Genomic DNA, 26045 nt, shown 5'->3' with positions numbered 1-26045 from the left:
CACTATTTTACATAAGTACAGAAGTATTACCATACTGGGAAAGACGAAAGGTCCACCATGCCCAGCATCCTGTTTCCAACAGTGGCCAATCCAGGTCACAAATACCTGGCAAGATCCCAGAAAAGTACAAAACATTTTATACTGCTTATCCCAGAAATAGTGAATTTTCCCCAAGTCCATTTAATAACGGTCTATGGACTTTTTCTTTAGGAAGCCGTCCAAACTTTTTTAAAACTCCACTAAGCTAACTGCCTTTACCACATTCTCTGGCAATGAATTCCAGAGTTTAATTACACGTTGCGTGAAGAAACATTTTAAATTTACTACATTGTAGCTTCATCGCATGCCCCTTAGTTCTAATATTTTTGGAAAGAGAAAACAGACACTTCACATCTACCCATTCCATTCCACTGATTATTTTATAAACCTCTATCATATCTCCCCTCATCTGTCTTTTCTGCAAGCTGAAGAGCCCTAGCCACTCTAGCCTTCCCTCATAGGCAAGTCGTCCTATCCCCTTTATCATTTTCGTTGCCCTTCTCTGCACCTTTTCAAATTCTGCTATATCTTTTTTGAGATGCGGTGACCAGAATTGAACACAATATTCGAGGTGAAGTCGCACCATGGAGCAATACAAAGGCATTATAACATCCTCATTTTTGTTTTCCATTCCTTTCCTAATAATACCTAACATTCTATTTGCTTTCTTAGCCACCGCAGCACACTGAGCAGAAGGTTTCAACGTATTATCAACGACACCTAGATCCCTTTCTTGGTCGGTGACTCCTAACGTGGAACCTTGGATGACATAGCTATAATTCAGGTTCCTTTTTCCCACATGCATCACTTTGCACTTGCTCACATTAAACATCATCTGCCATTTAGACGCCCAGTCTCGTAATGTCCTCTTGTAATTTTTAACAATCCTCCCGCGATTTAACGAGTTTGAATAATTTTGTGTCATCAGCAAATTTAATTACCTCACTAGTTACTCCCATCTCTAGGTCATTTATAAATATGTTAAAAAGCAGTGGTCCTAGCACAGACCCGTGGGGAACCCCACTAACTACCCTTCTCCATTGAGAATACTGACCATTTAACCCTACTCTCTGTTTTCTATCTTTTAACAAGTTTTTAATCCACATTAGAACACTACCTCCTATCCCATGACTCTCCAATTTCCTCTGGAGTTTTTCATGAGGTACTTTGTCAAATGCCTTCTGGAAATCCAGATACACAATATCAACCGGCTCCCCTTTATCCACATGTTTGTTCACCCCTTCAAAGAAATGTAGTAGATTGGTGAGGCAAGATTTCCCTTCACTAAATCCATGTTGACTTTGTCTCATTAATCCGTGCTTTTGAATATGCTCTGTAATTTTGTTCTTAATAATAGTCTCTACCATTTTGCCCGGCACCGACGTCCGACCCACCGGTCTATAATTTCCCGGATCTCCTCTGGAACCTTTTTTAAAAATCGATGTTACATTGGCCACCCTCCAATCTTCCGGTACCACGCTCGATTTTAAGGATAAATTACATAGCTAGGATTGAATGGGCCTTGGACAGAAAAACTAAGGTGGGCCCCTATAATACCATCTCGGCCAAGATAGAGGAGGGTAACCTTCAAATATCATATTATATCCGTGAAAAGTTTGTCATAATCAGCAGTAACATCCAGGACTCAAATATCAACAACCCTACCTTTAAATGCAAGGCAGCACCCTAGAATATTGCTATACTTCCTGCTGGAAATATACTGCTACAGATCCCTACAGAGAAACTAAACACTAGCAGAATACCTCACTTCTGTCACTCCTGCAGAATACAGAGAGAGGCTCAAACACAGAATAAGTCTGAATGCAATCCAACACTGGAGATACAGAAGTGTATTTTCTTCTGTACTGTGTAAAAAATATATAGTTGTCAGGGTTGCACAATTCAAGATGTCATATTCCAGTTACTTAATTGAAAATAAAATGTATTGTACCTTTTGGGCATTCTATTTTATTAATCTGGCTAGTTCCCAACCTCTCCTTTCAACTTTTCTTGTGTCATTTTTAGTTCTTTTCCAGGGTTTCATTTTATTTCTTCTCCTGCCTTTCTTTCCTCTCTACATCTGTCTCTGACATTGATCATTTTTTTCTGTTTCTTTTTTCTGTGCATCAACACAGCAGCTAGATTTTACACTTCATTCTCCCTTTCTCTTGCCCTCTAGTCTTTAGTTTCCCTCTGTTCATATCTCAGCAACCTATGAGCTTTCCATCTTCCACTCTTACTTCTCCCCAGCCCTTATTTATCTTCCTCCAAGTCTCTTTCCATCACTGACTTCAGCTCATTTACCTTGCATTCAGCCTCTGAGTGCTGTCCGAACCAGAGGATAGACACTGTTAATATTATTCAAACTGGGCTATTTCAGTACGAAATCTGTCCCCAAAGAAGATCATCTGAAACGGGGTACTCTGTCAGACAGGCTCTCTTGCCCAGATAAGTGATTTTTTAGTATCGTGGTCCATGTATGTTTGAACAAAGAAAGAATTGTTTAGGACTTTGTTCCCTGCTTGTTCATGTGTTTAATTGTGGATTTGAAAACAAGAGATTTATGTTACAATAATTATAAGTTAAGGATTTTTCACTAAAGGACACTAGTTTTGATACAAAGGTTCATGAGGAAGGACTGATGATTGTTGAGCTGTGCAAAAAATGTGCCTGTTACATTGGCATATGAGTGCCAAGCTCATGGGACCTATAGTTTAGGTCCGTTTGACTGATAGTCCTTCTCACATTTTCACATATATTAATCCTTACTCTTGAGTTTCAGGAAGAGTTCAGTTTTTGGTGTTCAGCCCCTCCTGGCATCTAGTCCTTTTCTTCTTTCTCTTACCTCCTAACCTGTTTCCTCATTCCCTTCTCAGATCTAGTCTTTTCGCCTGTTCCTTTCCAGTTCCTCTTAACCCTTTCTACCTTCTCCAACTCCTTCCCCTTTTTCTCACCCTCTCCCTCCATTCAGTCTTCCCCCTTCTCACCCTCTCCTTCCACATATTTCCCTTCTTACCCCTCTTCCTCCTTTATGATCTCTTCTCACCACTTCTATCCCTATTTCCTTAATTCTGACCCCTTCCCTTCAGTCCACTCCTTTCTCTCGCCTCCCTCCCTACCTGCACTGAGCTCCTCCTCAGCCTCTGCCTTCTCCCACTGCTCATCCCCAGTCTGTGCATCAGCCCCTAGCCCCCTCCTCCCAGCTCCAGCATCAAACCCATCTCCAAGCCCCAGCCTGCTTTTGTCACCTGTCTCTGTGTCAGCCCCTTCAGCCCTAGAACCCTTCTTGTACAACTGTCTCTTAATATCTACCTTTTCTCCCATCCCCAGCCCATGTTAGCTCAAATCCTCAGTCTCCCAGCCCTAGCATCAGACCTTTTTACCGCAGTCCTAGTATGAGCCCTATCTGCCATCTCCGCCATTTACTAACTTTAGCCCCCTTCTGCCATCCCCAACTGTGTGTCAACCCCCATATCCCTTCTTCTGCCCCAAGCCCCCATGTCAGCTCCCTTCTCCTGCTCCAGCCTCCATGTCAGCCCCAAGCCCCATCATCAGCTGTAGGGCAACAGTTTGAGGACCCTTAGTAATCCAGTATTCTTTCCTTCGCTTTCCTTCTGCACCCCTGTCCCCCATTGTCCAGTATGTCTCCTTTCATCCCTTCCACCCCTGAGTCCAACACCACCTCTCCCCCTCACTTCCTTCCCTACTTCCCTCCTGACACTGGCACCTGTCCCTTTACTTCCCTCCTTCCCTATCTGTGATTCAGTATCTCTTTCTCCCCCCCCCCCCCCCCCCCCAGTTCAATACATCTCCTCCACTTCCCTCCGTGATATTCGTAGTCTGGCATCTCTCAATCCTCCTCCCCAGGTCCTGTAGCTCTCCTCCACTTCCTCCTTCTCTGCCTGCAATCTGGTATTTCTAAACACCCCCTCCCCCTTTCCTTTGATGCATCCTGCTCCCTCTGATGTGACGCCCTGTTTCTATATGGGCAGGATGCATCAGAGAAAAAGGCTCCAGGGCAGATTACAGGCAGTGGTTGTGAAGCCCTGCTGTTGCTGGTGACCTTTAGCAATTTGAAAATACACATGGAGGAGGTGAAGGAGTTGAGAGAAAAAGATGCCAGATTGCAGGCAGAGAGGGAGGGAAGTGGAGGAGAGATACTATACAGCTACCATACTATGGAGAGGACTTGATAGGCCTCAGGTTTAGAAACAGGAGGTCCTTAATATTGAGTGGCCCCGAGCATTTTGCCAGACTCACTCAATAGTAGATATGCCCCTGCAGAGAAGCCACTTTGTAAAGAAAGGGAAAGAGGGTGAGATTTAACATATTGCCTTTCTGTGGTTACAGTCAAAGCGGTTTATATATTATATACAGATATCGCAGTGGGTATTGAACACAGTTCCCCTAGTTTGCAGATCACTGCACTAACCATTAAGGTTGCTCTTCTACTTCATCTAGTGCCAGTCTCACATATAATAAAACAGAAACTTGATTTCCAGGGTACAGACATAAGCAGACCAGCAACAGTTAGACCCAAAGAAACTGTATAAAACTTCAGAGCACCAACTGGTACCAGTCTTATCAACAAAACAACACACAACCATGGGAAGAGACCTAGACATCCGAAAAGGATTTAACAAAACTATGCGTTATTATCATTAAAGGTCATACTTCCTGAGGGTAGAAGCCACCAATGGTGAGGACTCTGTTCTGAAGTCTTTAACAATGCACATTTAGGACTGATGAAGAGCGCTAAACCTGGCTGACTTAAATTAGCTCCAAAAGCTGTCACCATGAAGTGGCTCACATGAATTTGCTTAGCCCTTTTGAGCACATTGGGTAACAACCTACTAGATAACTTAGTGCCTAACCCTATCCTCATAATCTATAATCTGTTTAGAAAATCCTGTACTAAGAAACATCCTAACTATAATGTCAGATACCTGCTAGACAATGCCAATATGTACTATCAGAACACTATTATGGTTTCAGATCAGAGCCAAATGGCTAACATTAAACGGCCTAAAAAAAAAAAACCTCATTACGTTTTGAAATTTCCCAAACAAATCTCCCCTTTGGAACACAAGTGTCAACTCACTCCTGTCCCGGCCATTTATATCAAAGCCAGGTCTGTGGGGAACAAGGCTTTCTTACTCAGGGATCTGCTAGAATCTTCAGATCTGGACTTTCTGTTTATCTCAGAAACATGGCTCACAGAAGCTGATAGTCTGATATTGCCTCACATCTGTTCACCTGATTATGGCATTCTTCACTCTCCAAGACAGGGTAAAAAAAGTGGAGGACTTGATCTTATATTCAAGAGTTTTTTTCCATGTGCCTTTCGTTAGTTCTTGGGGTTTCCCTGAACTGGAATATATGCTGTGAAAATTCTGTGATGATTCAAAAGAGACAAATCAAATTGCCCTACTCCTCACTATGCCTAATCTCGACTTGTAGAGAATAGTTCCTCTGCCATGGCCTAGTTTTCTAGGATTATTTTTCTGGGAGACTTAAACCTACACTTGGAAAATGATGTGGATACCAGTGTCCACCACTTCAAAATTTTCCTGAAGGACTGCGAACCAACCATTCTCCGAGGATGCAACCCATGAAAAAGGCCATATGTTAGACTTCATGAACTCCTATCCTAATAGCTTGATCAGTTCATTCAGATGGAAGCCAGTACTATGGTCTGACCATTTCCAACTGAATTTCACCATTAATATCTGTATGTCAAACTTAACCAGGCACAAATCCTCCAAACTCATCTCCACCAGAGGTAAAATCAACAAGTTCACTTTGTGGTCCGAGCTAACAGATTCCCTCACTACCTCAACTACTACACATGGTGAAAGCCATACTTGACAAAATTGCTGCATTTATAATGGGTGTCCAGAAATTCACTGTGGTTTATAGAGGAACTATCCATCCTAAAAAGGAATGTTTATGCCTTGAAAAGCAATGGAGAAAGAACAAAGATACTTCTGATAAATCAAATGGATGTCAGCCTTCCAACGCTACAAAAAGAAGGCAGCTGATTCAAAATGTCTGTACCATAGCAGCCTAGTGGGGCAAGATGATCTTGACAACAAAAAAAAACTTTTCTCCTTAGTTAAAAAACTATCTTCCACTAATGATGAACATTCACAGAAAACATGTCCCACCACCCAAGGCCTGATCATTTCACCAATAAGATCCTCCAAATTAGGTCTGAGCTATCAAAAGCTACTCCATCTGAGGAAAACAGTCCAACCCATAGTTCAGCCTCAATCGCAGGAGATCCTGCAATCCAAGGACTCAAAACTGACCAAAACTGGGAATCGTTTCAACCACTAACAGTTTAGGATGTAAGATCACTGCTGTTGAAATGCTTCTGAGCCAACTGCTCCCTGGATGAATGCCCAAAATACCTACTCAAATAGTTTCCTATGGAAGCAGTAAACTGGTTACTCAAGGATCTCAATGAGCTGTTAAAAACTGGCTCTCTTCCTCCTGATATGGGAAAAAATTGTTCTCACTCCATTGTTGAAAGGATCTGATCTAGATGTGACATCACTTGCAAACTACCGTCCAGTGATAAGTTTTTATTAAACTGTTAGAAACCTACTGTCATGATTTTGCCCATGCCTTTGCACTACTAGTCCAAATGTTAGTCCTACCGCACTTGGATTACTGTAACATTCTATTTCTTGGTATTGTGTCAATATTAGAAAAAAACTGCAAATCATACAGAATACAGCTGATAGACTGTCACACTGGTCAGGAATAGTGAGCCTTTGGGCCACTGCCGAGGAGCGGCAGTGGCAGGCAAATCACCCACACAGGCGGCAAGGCAGAACAGACTGGTACCACCAGAACTGGAACAGCCAGACTGAAGCTGCTGGACTGGAACAGAAGCAATAAGCAGAAAGCAGGAGAATAGTCCACGAGCCAAGCAGAGTCTTACTGGCAGGCAGCAAAGCAGAAGGGAAACCAGGAACCAAACAGTCTATAGGCTGGCGGCAATCAGTAGTAATCGCAAAGCAAAGGGGTTCACAATATCCACAATCAGTAGTAAACCAGGAATCAAGCAGGGACTTGGGCAGGCAGCAAACAGGAGAATAAGCCAGGAATCAAGTAGGGTCTTGGGCAGGCAGCAGACAGTAGAATAAACCAGGAAACCAGCAGGGTCAAAGGCAGGCAGCAATCAGTAGAATAATCCAGAAAAACAATCAGGGTCAAGCTGACAAAGAAAGCTTTCAAGGCAGGAACCGCAACAGACCAACAGGGGCAGGAACATAACTCAAGACCTCTGTTGCCAAGGTAAAGTAGATAGTTTCCAGGTGGTTAATAAAGGCAACATACAAGGGAGGTCACCAGGTAAGAGTGGTGCTTAGTTCCAAAAATCCCAAGACAGTCTGGAAGGCTTGAAAATCCGGAGCGGACCTGCATGACTTCTGGAACATGGGAAACAGCAGACAGACAGTCCATCGCAGCCACCAGGTCTAACCACCAGGTGGCGAGATGCATGAGAGCATGAAACATGGGCACAATCGTGACATAGACTAATACACAGATTGAATAGATATACTAGTGTTTCAACTTATCTTAACAAACTGCACTGGCTTCCCATAGCAGAAAAACTCAGGTTCAAATGCTAAAATTGTGCCAAAACAGCAGCATAATCCCATGTGGGGTCCAAGTTTAAAATTGGGCCAAAATTGCCTAAATATCCATTGAACATGTTACATCATGAAGTATTCTCTAGACAGTAAGATAACCTTCAGTTTTCCACAATTTCATTCCAAATATTTATAACAGGAAAAATAAAGTTCTGAAGAACTTCTGAAACATTCTGCTGAAAATAAAGTATAGGGTGTATGCTTATCTATAATTATTAGTACCAATTAATGCTATTGTGAGTGAGACTGTGCAAATTATTTCTGTCAGGTAGTGCCGTTAATCAGTTTTCAATCAATTGTTGTATCATACCCTTTTCTAATGAGCTTAGGAATTTAGGTGTAACGGTAGGTTGTGGTTTGACAGTGTGGAAACATCTTAAAACCACAGTGAAGGCATAAATCTTTTGTAAATTATGTATGCCAATGTGTTTGAAGTCTTTTTTTTAAAGTAATTGTAATTTCCAAACAGTTCTGCAGTTGGTGGTTATGTAGCATTTACACCATACAACCATTGATTGTTTTTAGGTCTACCTAATGCAGTATAGTCTGTTTCAGTATACAGTGAACTTGGATTTATGCCACGTTTTTGTTGGTGTAGATTGAGGCACTGAAATATTAACTAAAGGCCCTGTTTGCACATCTACAGCGTGGCTTAGTAAACTTTTTATTGCGCTCTAATCTAGAGATATCCATATGAATATGATTGGTGTCTCTATCGTTAGTGTGTGCTAATTTTTAATATGCGCTAAAACGTTAGCGCACCTACAGTACAGCTTAATAAACAGGGCCCTATGTGTATTCTATAATCGGCGCTTAAATGTAGACACCAATTATAGAATACTCTTATAAGTGCCGGTTTTTTAAGGTGCCATATATAGAATCTAGCCCTTAACGCCCACCCTTAAATCTTTAAGTCCACTAAACAGTTTATAATTCTTATAAACTGTTTAGTGGACTTAGATTTAATTGTTTTCAGTGTATGATTCTAAGTGACAGCAAAATGCAGTAAGTTTGAATGTAAAAGAAAGATTGATGTTGAATTTTGGCTTTCCCGTATAGTGCTTTTATGGCAAACACTCTTATTCCATTTTTACATCTTGTGTGGTCTGGTTTCAATGGTCCATTTATTGAAATTAAATTGGGGCTCTTATATAATAATTATGTCTGAACAGATTAATTATTATATAAAAGGAGAGAGGAGCAATCTCTTTGTATGTTCTGTATCGCATCTTAGGAAATTGACTTGATTTGAAATCTGAAGGGCAAGGCTGTAAATGGATGATGTAGCATCTGTTACAGCAAGACCACCTCTGTGACTTGTTAGCACTATAATCAAATTAGAAAATTCCAGTAACTGCTGCAAAATTACTTTTTACAAGATTTTGTCCAAGCTGTTATGGGACATGGACAAGCCTGTTTTCGTGAAAATGAAACAATTATTTCTCAATTAGCTTACACATTCTGCATAACACAGCAATTATTTGAGGAAATGATGCATCAGAGTAGTAGCATTCTCAATCCTAACTGTCCTGCTTCTGAATTTAGAAAGAAATGACAGTGAGAAGAAAAATGGATTTGTGTTACCTTTTCTGTTGCATGCAATTTGGTAATCATTGTGGAAACAACTTTAATTAGTCTATCCTGACATAATTTCTCTCTTTGCATTTTAGTGCACCTATGCCTTACCTGATTGGAGTCCACTTAAGTTTAATTGAGGTGCGTTTATTTCAAACTCCTTCTGTTTAATAGTGTGTTTGAGTAAAAGAGTAACATATTTTATTGTAGGTTTATTCTTTCGTTCTTTTTTGCAAGCTGTCAATTCTAGTTGTAAAGCACCTTTAAATTTATTAAAAGACTACAGTACACTTTATGCAATATAACTGCTTTATAGAGCATAGCTGACTTAACATAGCACTGTAGTGACAGTGAGGGGGTTAACTATCAAAACAAAAGGGATGCACTGATGAGATGGGTTGAAAGGTCCATGCAACAATGTGTTCATAATTTAGTATTAATACCCAGTGGGCTAGTACTGACTGTATATCTAACTATGTAATTATTGTAAGGTGAATCACTATAATTATAGGTGTACCACTATCATTTGTAGGACATTCAGAGACAAAAATCTATATTTTTAAAAAAATTAGTTTTATTTTTGTCATACGTCTTTCATTTTTTGGCAACTAAAATCCACTATAGCACCATGAGCCATTCTTAAAATTAAATTTTGTTATTTATTAGCATTCCCTTTTGTAATGACTATATTCAAGGATTTTATAAAAATGCATCAGAATTTGCGTTATGATTTATCCATCAATGTCTTCTAACAGTGGTTTAAAATTTTGTACCTTATAACTCTTCAACATGTTCAGATTTATACCTAACCTAAGACTCTGTAAACTATCACAATGATACAACTCTATCTGATATTCTACTGCTTATTAAGGGGGAACATTAGCAATAGTTTGGTGGTATAACCCCTCTTAATAGTAGGCCACATTGATAAATTCCCCCCCCCCCCCCCAAAAAAAAAAAAAAAAAAAAACAACAACTCTGTAAGCCATCTTGACTGGGTCTGCCCAGGAGAGAGTATATAAAGCTTTTAAATAAATGGTTTAGTAAGTTATAAATGCTTAAGACATCAACCAATGTTAAGGTAGCTGTAACAATTCCTAGTGATGCCGCACTGTATGGTGGCTTACTGAACTTTCAAGCTGTGTTGACTAACCAAAGAGCAAAAATTTCAAAATGACAGATTTTATTTTTATTTATTTATTTTAAAAGCAGACCAGCTTAAAACCTAATGAATGTGCAATTGTTAATACCATGCTTTCATTGGCTCTGAAGGTGATTCTTTTACACTGGAAATCCCTGACCCACGTTACATTTCAGGAATGGTGGAATTTATTGTTCCAAACCTATAAATATGAAATATATCTCGCAAAAAAATCATTTAAGTTTGCTTGGCATGAGGAGAAATGGTCTCCATTTGTATCTTACTTTCAAAATGTAACACGCTGTGCTTAATATCATTAGCCGCTGTTCTTAGATGTACAGTGGTGGAAATAAGTATTTGATCCCTTGCTGATTTTGTAAGTTTGCCCACTGACAAAGACATGAGCAGCCCATAATTGAAGGGTAGGTTATTGGTAACAGTGAGAGATAGCACATCACAAATTAAATCCGGAAAATCACATTGTGGAAAGTATATGAATTTATTTGCATTCTGCAGAGGGAAATAAGTATTTGATCCCCCACCAACCAGTAAGAGATCTGGCCCCTACAGACCAGGTAGATGCTCCAAATCAACTCGTTACCTGCATGACAGACAGCTGTCGGCAATGGTCACCTGTATGAAAGACACCTGTCCACAGACTCAGTGAATCAGTCAGACTCTAACCTCTACAAAATGGCCAAGAGCAAGGAGCTGTCTAAGGATGTCAGGGACAAGATCATACACCTGCACAAGGCTGGAATGGGCTACAAAACCATCAGTAAGACGCTGGGCGAGAAGGAGACAACTGTTGGTGCCATAGTAAGAAAATGGAAGAAGTACAAAATGACTGTCAATCGACAAAGATCTGGGGCTCCACGCAAAATCTCACCTCGTGGGGTATCCTTGATCATGAGGAAGGTTAGAAATCAGCCTACAACTACAAGGGGGGAACTTGTCAATGATCTCAAGGCAGCTGGGACCACTGTCACCACGAAAACCATTGGTAACACATTACGACATAACGGATTGCAATCCTGCAGTGCCCGCAAGGTCCCCCTGCTCCGGAAGGCACATGTGACGGCCCGTCTGAAGTTTGCCAGTGAACACCTGGATGATGCCGAGAGTGATTGGGAGAAGGTGCTGTGGTCAGATGAGACAAAAATTGAGCTCTTTGGCATGAACTCAACTCGCCGTGTTTGGAGGAAGAGAAATGCTGCCTATGACCCAAAGAACACCGTCCCCACTGTCAAGCATGGAGGTGGAAATGTTATGTTTTGGGGGTGTTTCTCTGCTAAGGGCACAGGACTACTTCACCGCATCAATGGGAGAATGGATGGGGCCATGTACCGTACAATTCTGAGTGACAACCTCCTTCCCTCCGCCAGGGCCTTAAAAATGGGTCGTGGCTGGGTCTTCCAGCACGACAATGACCCAAAACATACAGCCAAGGCAACAAACGAGTGGCTCAGGAAGAAGCACATTAGGTCATGGAGTGGCCTAGCCAGTCACCAGACCTTAATCCCATTGAAAACTTATGGAGGGAGCTGAAGCTGCGAGTTGCCAAGCGACAGCCCAGAACTCTTAATGATTTAGAGATGATCTGCAAAGAGGAGTGGACCAAAATTCCTCCTGACATGTGTGCAAACCTCATCATCAACTACAGAAGACGTCTGACCGCTGTGCTTGTCAACAAGGGTTTTGCCACCAAGTATTAGGTCTTGTTTGCCAGAGGGATTAAATACTTATTTCCCTCTGCAGAATGCAAATAAATTCATATAGTTTCCACAATGTGATTTTCCGGATTTAATTTGTGATGTGCTATCTCTCACTGTTACTAATAACCTACCCTTCAATTATGGGCTGCTCATGTCTTTGTCAGTGGGCAAACTTACAAAATCAGCAAGGGATCAAATACTTATTTCCACCACTGTATATGACATTTGCATGTGATGTGCTGTTTTTTTTTTCCCTTTTCTCTTTCCTTCTTATTAGCCTTATACAACCGTTTATGGTTCCTGTTGCATAGTTGTTGCTTATCGCTTGTACTGTATTGAAATCCAATAAAAATATTGAAACCTTAAAAGCAGAATCTCTATAAAGTTTTTGTCTCTACAGATTCATAATATTCCACAGCATGCTCCAGAATGTGAATGCATATTTAATACACTATAGCATTAACTTCATTCTTCACAAGACATCTGTGACAGAACAGTGGGTTTCTTAAGCCTATAAAACTGCCTTAATTAATTCTTGAAGCGTGTTTCTCTAGTTTGGCCAGCAGGTGATGCATGTTTATGCTCAAAGCTGTTAAAGAGAAAAGTCCTGCAGCGATGTGGCCAGTTTATTTTTAAAAACTTGTTGTTCTGGGCTCTGATTGTCCCAGGAGCTCAAGTTCATTTGGAATGTACTGGCTTTTGCCCCAGTCCCTCCCTCCTTCCCGGATGGTCAGGGAGAAGAGAGAGACAGATGAGGGAACATGTTCAAGATCATTAGCCCCATACTCCAGAGAAGGCAGCTGAGTTGACTGACATCTTTAGGGCTAGCCATCCTTAGTTGGCAAAGAGAAGCCGTCCTTATTCGCAGTAGCAAGGGCCCTAAACCAAATATTCCCTCAACCTCAGAGACAGCAAAACCCTCCAGTGTTCCCCAAAAAACTAAAGACTTCAGGCATGAATGTCCTTGTTAACCACTGATCTCAAAAGACCTTAGACAAGCCGAAAATACATAAAACACACAAGCCCAGAACATAAGATTCCATCACAAAGAACAAAGACCTACCACACAACCATCAATCATTCCCTACCAGCCCAAAGAGAACAGATACCACAATGAACACAAGTCAATCTACTCCTAATAATTTACTCCTTATCCCTGATCCACCACACACTAACTACCCCACTCGCTGAATTCAATATCATACCCACATTACATAGCCATAACAGACTGACCAAATACACCACACCCCACCAAACTGACAACAACCAAAACAAAGAAAGAACACCATCATGCAAACAACAACAACACAAGGGAAAGAAAGGTCAGAACAAACCCAGATTACCAAAGAATCGACAACTAACAAAAGTCACCATAACACCGAACACAGTTGACCCTTGCCAAAAAATACAAGTGGGTTACATTAACATTGCGAAGGATGTTAAAAAAATGGAAGCGGTGCAAAGAAAAGCTACGAGAATGGTATGGGATTTGCGTTGCAAGACGTATGAGGAGAGCCTTGTTGATCTGAACATGTATACCCTGGAGGAAAGGAGAAACAGGGGTGATATGATACAGACGTTCAAATATTTGAAAGGTATTAATCCGCAAATGAACCTTTTCCGGAGATGGGAAGGTGGTAGAACTAGAGGACATGAAATGAGATTGAAAGGGGGGCAGACTCAAGAAAAATGTCAGAAAGTATTTTTTCAAGGAGAGAATGGTGGATGCTTGGAATGCCCTCCCGCGGGAGGTGGTGGAGAGGAAAACGGTAACGGAATTCAAACATGCATGGGAAAAACATAAAGGAATCCTGCTCAGAAGGAAGGGATCCCCAGAAGCTTAGCCGGTGGTGGGAGGCAGGGCTGGTGGTTGAGAGGTGGGGATAGTGTTGGGCAGACTTATACGGTCTGTGCCGGAGGCGGGGCTGGTTGTTGGGAGGCGGGGATAGTGCTGGGCAGACTTATACGGTCTGTACCCTGAAAAAGACAGGTACAAATCAAGGTAAGGTATACACAAAAAAATGGCACATGTGAGTTTATCTTGTTGGGCAGACTAGATGGACCGTGCGGGTCTTTTTCTGCTGTCATCTACTATGTTACTATGCCAGATCTGTAGTAAATAAAGCAGCAATAATAACAGACTGGATCATGTCAGAAAATCTCGATCTACTCTTCATCAACGAAGCATGGATTCTTGAACAAAATGACCCCATAATTCTAGAACTATGTCCCTCAGGATACAAAATCACTCACTGGACTAGGAAAGAAAAGAGAGGAGGAGGCATAGCACTAATCCATCGATCTCGCTTCACCACTGTAACCACCGCCGAGTCCATAACACCCCAACTTGAAATTGCCTCTATCAGAATCCACCACACAACCTTGCTTTACCACCTAAGTTGTGTCATGTTTTATAGACCACCAGGAAACTGGAACGATTGCCAATCACACTTCATGGACTTCATATCAAACACTTGCGTAACAAACTCCAGTACACTAGTACTAGGTGACATCAGCCTTCACCTAGAAGACCCAAACTCCACCAATGCACGGGAATGCAAATAATTCCTCCAACTATGGGACCTTGAATTGCCATATATGCAAGCAACACATGTCAAAGGGCACACACACTTGAACTTCTCACACACAAACTGTCCACAGTCCAAAACCTAATAATATCAGATACTAACTGGACAGACACACCATGGTCAGACCGTTACAAACTAAACCTATCCCTACAGTGGCGCAAAAAGGGCTCACACCGAATACAAGAACACATGACCTACACCACAAGAGGCCAAATAGATTCAGAAACATTTTGGCAAAAGACCTACGATAATGAATAGACAGCTGAACCTGACTCAATATACTATCTCCAAGACTGGGATAAAAGATGCAGAAGTATATTAGACGAAATAGCACCATTAAAAACAAGAATCTCACGCAGGCATAACTCATTACCTTGGTACAACGAAGAACTGAAAAAACTAAAAACGCAAACAAGGAAACTCTCAAATGATCATGGAAAAAAATAAGATGTACACACACTCAACACATGGAAACAAACCCAAAGAAAATGCAAATAATGCAATAAGACAAACCAAAAGGTCATACTACAAAACCAAAATAGGGTAAGACTACAGAGACATGAAGAAACTATATCAACTCGTGAACAAACTACTAGACACCACATCAGTCACCACAACCAATACAGACATCCCATCTGCAGACGAACTTGCTAAATACTTTAAGGACAAAATTATAAACCAATGCAACATGCTACTACAGAACACCTCCGACATCGAGAAATTCATTGAATGCCTGGGCCCAATCATCGATGAATACCCAGCAGACCGAACCTGAACAAACTTCGCTCTCCTCACCTCCGAAACAGTTACCCAGGCGATTAACAGATTCGCCAAGACTCATTCTAAATTGGACACCTGCCCCAGCTACCTAATAAAATCCGCTCCTCAACGCTTCATTTCAGATCTCACATCCCACCTAAACTACTTGCTTCAACATGGACTCTTCCCCAAGGAAAACGGCAATATCCTACTTACCCCAATACCTAAAGATATAAAGAACACCACAAACGAAATCACCAACTACCGGCCGGTAGCATCTATCCCACTGGTAGTCAAACTGATGGAAAGCATGGTAACCAAACAACTTACCGACTACTTAAACAAATTCTCAATACTACACGAATCACAGTCTGGATTTTGCTCCAACCACAGCACCGAAACAGTACTAATCACCCTCCTAACCAAATTCAAACAAGAAATTGCAGCAAGCAAAAGCATACTTCTATAATTCGACATGGCTAGTGCGTTCGACATGGTCAACCATAAAATACTACTAAACATCTTAGAATACTTCGGGATTGGAGGAAGTGTACTTAGTTGGATCAAGGGCTTCCTAACCACTAGAACATATCAAGTTAAATCAAATTCGAAGATATCACCACCATGGAATACAGATTGTGGCGTACCCCAGTGATCACCACTATCACCAATCCTCTTCAACCTAATGATGACCCACTAGCCACATCCTTATCCAACCAAGGCCTTAGCCCCTACATATACGCAGATGATGTCATGATTTACATCCCCTTCAAACACGACCCAACAGAAATTACCAATAAAACCAAACTCAGCCTGCAAATCATGAACTCATGGGCGGATGCATTTCAGCGAAAACTAAACGCAGAAAGAACACACTGTCTCATCAGCACAAGTCAATACAACACGAACAAACCCAAGGGCAATATTCCTGAGGGCAATATTCCGCAACTTGGTACAATCAATGGTACTAAGCCACCTAGACTATTGTAATGGAATCTATGCGGGATGCAAAGAACAAATCATAAAGAAGCTCCAAACTGCTCAAAACACCGCAGCAAGACATATTTGGAAAAACGAGATTCGAAAGCGCCAAACCCCTATGTAAAAAACTACACTGGCTCCCGATCAAAGAATGTATTGCCTTTAAAATATGCACCCTAGTTCATAAAATCATCTACGGCAAGACCCCGGGATACATGACGGATCTCATTGACCTACCAACCAGAAACACTACAAGATCAACACGCACATACTTATACCTCCACCACCCAAGCTGCAAAAGGACTTAAATATAAATTAACCTATGCATCCAGCTTCTCCTTTATAAGCACGCAACTATGGAACTCACTACCAAACACCATGAAAGCAGCGCATGATCTATTAATCTTCCGGAAATCACTAAAAACTAACTTGTTCAAAAAGGCGTACCCTAATGACCCAACTTAGCTTGTTCAAAAAGGCATTCCCTAATGACCCAACTTAAATACCTCGACCCTGCAACACAATGAAACTAATACTCGAACTAGACATAACTTAACCCTTCCTCCTTATTCCCTAAGATGTCTGTCGCACACGAATCTTACTACAATATCACTCTGTATTTGTCATACCGGAATTGGCGATCACCCACATTGAGCCTGCAAATAGGTGAGAAAATGTGGGATACAAATGCAATAAATAAATAAACCAGTGTTGGCGTACAGGACATTTCAAAGCAGATTGCCCAGATAACCCAAGCCTGCCTTAAAAATCATTTCAGTTCCTGCACCAAGGTTGGTGGTGACTTTCACGTGTGGCTCCAGTTCCACGAAGGAGGCCCACGCAGTTGCCACAGCACAAAAGGTTACTGGTCATTCATAAGCAGATGGATTTCTACAGCACCCCAGTAACTGAGAATCAGACCCAAGTGGCTGGGGTTGTGGACACTGGCTCTAGCATGACTTTGTTACGACCAGAGCTAGTGCCGGAAGATGCTATTCTACCAGGGCACATTGTGGAGGTAGTGTTAGCCAATAGATCCAGAGAGATTGTACCCACTGCTTGAATATTCCTGGATTGGGGTACCAAGTCTGGATACAAAGATGTAGGCATAACGAAAAACATGCCGGTACCAATGCGGTGTGAAACCGACATGGGTCCAATGAATATTACCCTTGATAGTGAAGTCAGCATTTCCACTATGGTGACCCATAGTCAGGCCTGGGTGGCCGAACAAGCAGAAGCAGCAGAGATCACTTCTCCAGTTCCAGATCCTGAGCCAGTCCAGGTGGAACTATCTGACCAAACGGCAGGAGGAGGAGCTCCAGTGCTTCCAGCAGCACCAGTTCCAGAGGTGACTGGGGCTGTGAGTGTGGAACAGGTTTTGGTTAGGGATCAGGTTTTAATTCCCCTTTCCAGAGATGAGGTGAGAACCTAAATATACTCGGTGTCACAATCGACCGCAACCTCACTCTCGAGAGCCAAGTAAAAATCGTAATAAAGAAAATGTTCTACGCAATGTGGAAACTCAAACGAATAAAACCTTTCTTCCCAAGGGATACCTTTCGTGAACTAATACAATCAATGATCCTAAACCATGCAGATTACTGCAACAGAATCTATGTGGGATGTAAAGAACAACTCACAAAAAAACTCCAGATCGCCCAAACACAGCAGCCAGACTGATATATGGTAAAACACGATTCGAAAGTGCTGAACCCCTTCGAGAAAAGCTGCACTGGCTCCCAATCAAAGAATGGATCATCTTCAAAATCTGCACATTGGCCCACAAAATCATCTACGGCGTTGTCCCAGGATACATGACAGACCTCATAGATCTGCCAACTAGAAACAGACTCGGATCAGCACGATTATACCTAAACCTACATTACCCAAATTGCAAAAAGCTAAAATACAAAACATCATATGCATCTTGCTTCTCCTACATAAGCGCACAGCTATGGAATGGACTCTGGTATGCAGTGAAAACAATACATGACCACCTAAACTTCAGGAAACCATTAAAAACTCACCTCTTCAAAAAAGCTTATCTCACCGATCCAACATAAATCCCCATACCCAGCAACACAACATAATCAATGATCGTACCGGACAATTTACTATCCTCTACCCTCGACCCCATGACGCCTGATTTACTTCTACCTCATTTGAGCACAACACAATCTTGCATTTGTTATCAACCGAAATGGCAAACGCCTCTCGGTACCTTGTAAGCCACATTGAGCCTGCAAATAGGTGGGAAAATGTGGGGTACAAATGTAACAAAAAAAATAAGTTAGGAAAATGTGGGATATAAATGTAACAAATAAATAAACAAACTGACACACCTATTGATCAGACTGTTGACCCTGATTTGTTAGAGTCACCAGCAGAGACTCTTGCAGGTATAGATACTGATATAGGACAGAGATATGCTTTTCAGGAAGCACAGCACTCTGACCCTGACCTAGAAGCCCTGTGGAAGAGGGCTGGTCAACCAACCAGTGAGACTTGTAAAGATCATATTCTATGGAAAGGGGGCTTGTTGTACAGAGAGACTGATCCTAATAGGCCCTGGACAGCAGGCAAGCAACTTATAGTGCCCAGGGCATACAGAGAACAACAACTACAGATTGCAAATGATATTCCACTATAGGACATCGGGGAGTGACACGCACATGCACTAGATTGACCCAGAACTTCTATTGGCCTGGAGTATCTCGAGCTGTAGCTGACTGTTATCGAACCTGTGATGTGTGCCAAAGAGTGGGTAAGGCTCAGAATCACTCCTGAGCTCCCCTGAAACCTATACCCGTGAGCCCTTTGAGAGAATAGCTGTGAATATAGTGGGGCCTCTAGCTGTCCATAGCCAGACTAGGAAAAGATATTTATTGATAGTTGTTGACTTTGCTACAAGACATCCTGAAGCGGTAGCCTTATCTTCCATAGAATCAGAGAAAATTGCCACTGGCCTGCTAGAAATATTTTTCCGGGTAGGATATCCACGAGAAATATTCTCAGACCAAGGGACTCAGTTTATGTCTGAGCTGAACCAGAATCTGTGGGTACACTGTGCTCACTCATACTCAAAATCTGGTTGAGTCGGTTCCAACTGTGCTGCTTTTTAAAAAAAAAAAAAAAAGGTGGCAAATCTGTTGCATCAATTCAAACATCCTCTCCCCTGTCACCCTCTGGGAAGCCTCTTGCCTGAATATTATTCCTACGGGCTCTATTTTCCCCATCTTCCACTTTTATAAGCAGATCTTCATATTTGCTGTAGAACGTGTCACAGCACTTACGTAAATTCAATACAGTTGGCTTGAATTAACTCCTGCATCAACACAGCTGCCATTTGCCGTGGCTTGGAGCCTGCAGAGCTTCCCGAATTATAAGCATAAATCTGAAGATCTGAGCGCGGTTTCTTTTGTCCCATCACCAAACAGCTCATCTCCAGATAGCCCAGGGGTATGCAGCCAATACCAAAGATTAACTAAAAATGCTTATTATCACTATTTAGAAGGCGCTGTAGCGGGAGCTCGAGGACTAAGCAGCTATTCAGCTGGATGTCGTCACTTCCTCCAGCTCTGAGTTTTTGACTCTTAAGAATTCTTAGGTTTGTGGTCAGTCCTACATTTTGTATTGATGAAACAGTGAATGTTAAGGGGACAATTCTACAAAGTGGCATCTAAATGTTGTCGCAACAAAGTAGTACACTCAGGGGCTCATTTTCGAAAGAGAAAAACATCTAAAAAGTGGCATAAAGCAGCATTTTGATATTTTTCTCATCAAAACATCCAAATTGACATTTTTAAATCCATTTTCCAGATGTTTTTCTATGCAGATGAGGTGTGTCAGGGGGGCGTCAAGGGTGGAATTTGGGTGTTCCTAAGACCTGGATGTTTTTCAGTCATAATGGAAGCAAACGAAAATGTCCAGGACAAAAACTAAGACATTTTGAGCTAGACCTGTTTTAAAAATGACTAAGCCACAAAAAAGTGCCCTAAATGACCAAATGATAACTGGAGGAATACAGAAATGACCCCTCTTACTCCCCCTAGTAGTCACTGACCCCTTCCTACCCCACAAAGGTGTAAATGAAGCAGTACATACCAGCCTCTATGACAGTATCAGATGTTATAGCCAGTCCTATTAGAGCAGCAAGCAGGTCCCTGGAGTAGTCTAGTGGTCGGTGCAGTGCACTGTGGAGAAGGGGACCCACTTGTGGTGGAAAGAGTGTGCCCTCGAAACCCCACCAAAAACCTGCTGTACCCACATATAGGTGACACATTGTATAGTGAGCCCTCCAAAACACACCAAAAACCTAATGTACCCAATCTGTACACCACCGCAATAGTCCTTATGGCTTCAGGTGTCACTTATATGTGGGTACAGCAGGTTTTTGGTGGGTTTTGGAGGGCTCACTATACAATTTAAGGGAGCAGTGGTGAGCTGTGTCCCTGGGAGCTTTTAAGTGAAGTCCGCTGCAGTGCCCCAAAGGTTGGCCTACTGCTCTACTGGGATGTCTGTGTGCAGGGCCGTGCCGATGCGGTAAGCGGGGTAAGCGCCGCAGGGGGGCGCTATCCTCTGGGGGGTGCCGCCGCTGCGTGCTTACCTTGCCCCTCCCGCTCCCATGTAGGAACTGCCCACCCTCTTCTCCCCCCCAAGATCCCTTTCCTTTTTTTTTTCTTTTAAATTTACCTTCCTCCAGCAGCGCAGCGTCAGTGAAGGAGGCGGCGCTCCCAGTCCCGACGTCTCTAGCCTTCCATTCGTTCGCTCAGTGTCCCGCCTTCTTCTGACGTCATCCTTGACGTCAGAAGAAGGCGGAACACTGAGCAAACCAATGGAAGGCTAGAGACGTCAGGACTGGGAGCGCCGCCTCCTTCACTGACGCTGCGCTGCCGGAGGAAGGTAAATTTAAAAGAAAAAAAAAAAGGAAATGGATCTCGGGGGGGGAGAAGAAGGCAGGCAGTTCCTACATGGGAGCGGGAGGGCAGGGGAGAGAGGAGCATAGATGGGAGGGCAGGGTTCATGGAAGGGAGAGAGGGGAATTGCTTGATCGGGATGAATGGCGGGGGCAGGTGACAGATGGGCATGGATGGGTGGGAGGGTAGGGCTCAGGGAGAGAGGGGAATCGCTGCCTTGGAGCCAGGCAGGTGCGGGGGGGGGGGGGGTCGGCGCCAACTGGTAGTCTGCAGGGGGGCGCCAGAGACCCTTGGCACGGCCCTGTCTGTGTGGCCAATCTACTAAGAATGCTGGCTCCTACATCCCAATGGCTTGATTTTGTGTGCTTTTCACTTGGACCTTTTTTTTCCAAAATGGACCAAAAAGATAAATACAGAGAACACAAAAACATCTAGCAAGTGCCCATTTTTGAAAAAAAAAAAAAAATACATTTTTCTGTTTCGAAAATGGCTATATTTGCTATTCAGATTCTGAACGTTTTGAGCAAAACACCCAAAGTCGGACTTTGACGTCATATCAAAAATGTCCCTCTTAGCGTTGGTTCTATAAGGGCATTAAGGCACACCTAACGAATTATAGAATAGTAACACAAAGCCACTTTGGCATGCGAAGCATAAGCATAATGACTTATTCCAGGTTAATCAGAATCAACAAGGGTGAAAGTGAGGAGGGTTACCAATGACCAAGGCAAAGAAGGAGTAGGAGTGTCCAAGAGTTTATTTGCCAAAATATGCTGACACAAAGACCCTAAACGGGCCGTGTATCGGCACGAAGCCTTCCTCGGGGTCATAGCAGTTCAAATAAAGTCAGCTTCGCAGAGTATTTAAATGAGAAAAACCATGAAAGCACTGGAACAATATGTGCAGAGACAATTGGCCACCATGCCTTTCAGCACATATTGATAGTGAAGCAGCATCCCCCACTGGCTGGACTGTAGGTGGAGGACTCCTGCTCAGCTTAGAGGGAACAATGACTTCTTCTTTTTTTGAACTCAGAGCAAAAGCATACAAACAGGTATATCCAACATGTACATGACTGTTCAAAACTCTGAAATTATAAGAAGCCCCTAAATCCACCCACCCCATTCCCCCCTCTCGTTTTGCGGCCCTCAACCAACCAAATATGTATAGACAGTAAAGTAACAGATAAGAATAAACTATACATATACCCCATCATTAACTTGAAGTAGTAATCAACTATAACCAATTGGTAAACTTAAACTGAGTCCAAGTATTGTTGTAGAAGTGAGCCATACTCCAGGTACTTTTGGACAGTGTGCTTCCTGCAGGAGCAGTGACTTACTGGCACCTAAATCTAGGTGCCCTTTATAGAATTGCCATTCATGTGATTTGAGTTTTAAAAAAAAACCCCAAACAGAATGAACTCAGTTTCTCCAATGAAATGCTGTTAGTTTAGAGAATGGTGTAATTTGGTTTGTATACTTTCAAAATATGGGTCAAACTGTTTTTTAAGTTTCAAATGTTGCTACTGATAGAATAGATATGTAGGGGAAAATATTTTATCCATTTTTTTTCTTTTACAGCGAGTAAAAAGCAGATCATTGGAAGATGTGATTTTGTTAAATGTTGATACAAATACACTAGAAACACCATTCAATGACCTGAACAACCTTCCTAGTGATGTGGTAAGTCTCAAAAGAACAATAAAATGGTTTTCTGTTAGTTATTTGAATAACTAATAGCTATTTGTGTTGGTTTTTATTTTGCATTTGATAATAAGTTAGGAAAAAAGCATTGGCCCCTTTTTTTTCCAGGATTCTATCCATTTGACAGTTGAGGCAACGTTGGATGGAATATCTTATCCCTCATTGTAAAAGCAGAATCATAATTATGAAGTGAGCTGCATTCATTAGGCATAGCTGCTTTAAAAACAAGAGCCTCTTCATCTCATTTTAATCATTATATTACAAAGTAGGCATTTCTGTCTGCCTCGTGGCATGTCTTGCTGGAGAACGAGCGTTTTTGAAGGCAGGAAGAAGAAGGGGGCCAATTATCGACTTCTGCTTCCCTGCCACCTGCCAGCACTTTTTCCTTTTAATTAACGATCTGATGGCACTGGTCAATATAATAAGAAATGCTTGTACAGTTGGGGTCAGAAAATTTTGCCTTTGATGTGCCTCAACTTTCTAAAACATTTATTTGTTTTGCCTAAATTATTTCAGTTTCATTTTAATCTTGCCTGTCCTGCTGAGGGCCGCATGAATGAAAACCTACACTGTTTGTCATTTGCTTTGGCAGAGCAAGGGCTGCTTACTTAGAATTCTATTTGTAAATTAAACTGCAAACCCAGTTTGTCATAAAAGAGTTCTGATCCTTTTGAAATGACGAAAAATGTCTTTTGTCTGTTAAGGCTGATAAATTAAGTGCTGGTTATTTCTTGCCTTTGATCTTGCAGTGGGCTTTTTTTCTGGCTGCAGCCTATGATGGAGCATCTTCTGTATTTCTCATTAAACCTGAGTCACAAAACGCTTTTTGCTTACAAACCTTCTCTTCCCTCAGGCCAATAATGGGAAAGGACCCTCATATTATTAGGACATATTCAGATTTTGAGTTCTAATTGTTAAGAGGGCAGCTTTTTCCATCTTTTAAATTAACACATTTTGTAAACTCAAGTTCCTAACTAAAAGGGAGTAAATTTCAGAAATATCAGTTTGTGATAAATTATGTAAACTAATGGCAGCATAGACTCCTAAATCATCTTTTTGCCTAGTGCCATAATGACAAATTACTTGCATATATACAAAAAAAAAGCAAAATAAAACCCTGTTTTGTGTTCCATCTTAATGCTAGCATTGATTTTTATAATGATAGTAAAATACATCAATAAGAATGAGTAGTCGGTGCTTTGAATACAACTAGTCATTTAAATGCAAACACTTCACAGCTCTCAAATGAACTGCTATGTGTATGGTTTCTTTTCCCACAAGAAGTCAAAAAGCAGCTTCAGTTACTATGGATTAATTACTGTGCCAGATAAATGCTAACTGGCATTATATTTTTAAAAAGGCTTGCTGAATTACTTGGTTGAGTATAAAATTTACGACACAATTTTTATATACGAAATCAGGTACCCATATGAATGTAAGTAATTGGTTCTGTTAGTAGAACAGTACAATATCTATTGTAACATCAAATTTTAAACTGCCAGAATTGAGAATGATTGATTGGTATGAACTGCAGGTTTTTTGTTTGGGGTTTTTTTTTTTGTCACATTCCTATAATTGTAACCGTTTCCTGCATAGAATTTAGTCTCATAGTCACAAGTGGATCCTATATTACATAAGCTGTAGTTTCAATACCTGCTCTGTTCTTAATGGAAAATGTATGGAAACTGCATTTAGACAAGTGAACAGTTCCTTTAGAATTTTTGTGAATGTAATTCTTGCTTTTTACATTTGAGTTAAATTACTGCCTTCCCTACTTACCTGCTTCACTCCTGCTCTTATAAACGGTTTGTTCATTTAAAAGGCACACTTTACATTTTAACATCTTTCCTATTATTTTATGGCATTTTGGTGGTTTTTATAACCTATACCCTCCAAACTATTTGTGATGTATTTTAACAAAGTATGAAAGTGCATTTATCAAGTGTATATCATGGATAGTCATAGATGTTAAGTATAGTGACTAGAATACTGAGTCATTACCTTGAATGTACAAGACGGCAGATTTAAAAACAAATGTATAGCAACTGGTTACAGAAGTGTAACCTTTTTTTTAAATGCAAGTAAATGTGGCTCCCATAGGTATACACAAAGAAACATTAACAGGTATAACTGTTACAAGTAATGAAATCAAAGCAAATCACTTCATATTAAATGAAAACTTAATTTTATTTTCTATAACTCCTTTCCTCTCCCCTCCCCCCCAGCTTGCCTTCTCTCCCTCCGCTCTTAACAGCTCAAATTTATCCCTACTGCTATATAGTAATCTTAAAAATTTCTAGTACAGTGTTATAAAACTTAATTGGGATTCTGTAAGTACAGTAAGTAAAAGCTTTTCAGAATCTTTGTGATTTGCCTTAACATTTATTTTCCACGTGGTGATATATTTAAAGAGTTGAGAACAACTGATGTGCGTGAACCTGGTTAGATTATTAACATTTTTTCTATTAGAAATCTGAAAAAAATATTGCTGATACTGGGTTTCTAATATAATCAGCTAAGATTTAAAGGATCTTTTAAAGTTGTTCAGCAAAGCATTTAACTTGTGGTTAGAGTAGAAGTCTTTGCATGCATATGAACTCAGTTTATATGATTGGCCATTGGTCATGACTGCTCAGAGGTCAGTGATCACAGTTGTCCTAAATTACTAGTCCCTTTTTCATCTAGACACTCTGTTGTGTTGCTTGCCATAATCTTCTTAAGGGCTTAGTTCCAGTAGTCACACACAATATTTTAGATTTATTGACTGCTAGAAATACTGCCATGCCAGTAGCAGTTCTTCTTCTCCTAAAGTATTTAAAATTGGAAGGATGACATTTGAGAAACATTTTTCCTCTTAAAGAGAAATATATTTTCCTGTCTTCAGACAAGAATGCTTGTTTTTAAATGTGACCACATGATCTTCCTATTACTGTCCCATTATTAGTTATCAATCTCCTT

The 26045-nt window shown here is 41.3% G+C and overlaps 1 protein-coding gene across 5 annotated transcripts in view; it reads left to right on the top strand.

Moving 5' to 3' along the window:
* The window catches only part of DENND1B (DENN domain containing 1B), a 537680-nt gene that overhangs the window by 339941 nt on the left and 171694 nt on the right, over nucleotides 1–26045 (top strand). For all 5 annotated transcript variants that reach the window (XM_030206247.1, XM_030206246.1, XM_030206245.1 and 2 more), the window contains 2 exons: nucleotides 9374–9419; nucleotides 22965–23066. In XM_030206247.1, the coding sequence (XP_030062107.1) occupies nucleotides 9374–9419; nucleotides 22965–23066 (148 nt within the window). The remainder of the gene's footprint in view (nucleotides 1–9373; nucleotides 9420–22964; nucleotides 23067–26045) is intronic.

This window comes from Microcaecilia unicolor, chromosome 6 (genome assembly GCF_901765095.1).
Source record: "Microcaecilia unicolor chromosome 6, aMicUni1.1, whole genome shotgun sequence".
NCBI classification, from domain to species: Eukaryota; Metazoa; Chordata; class Amphibia; order Gymnophiona; family Siphonopidae; genus Microcaecilia; species Microcaecilia unicolor.
This window is presented reverse-complemented; position numbering and strand designations above follow the sequence as displayed.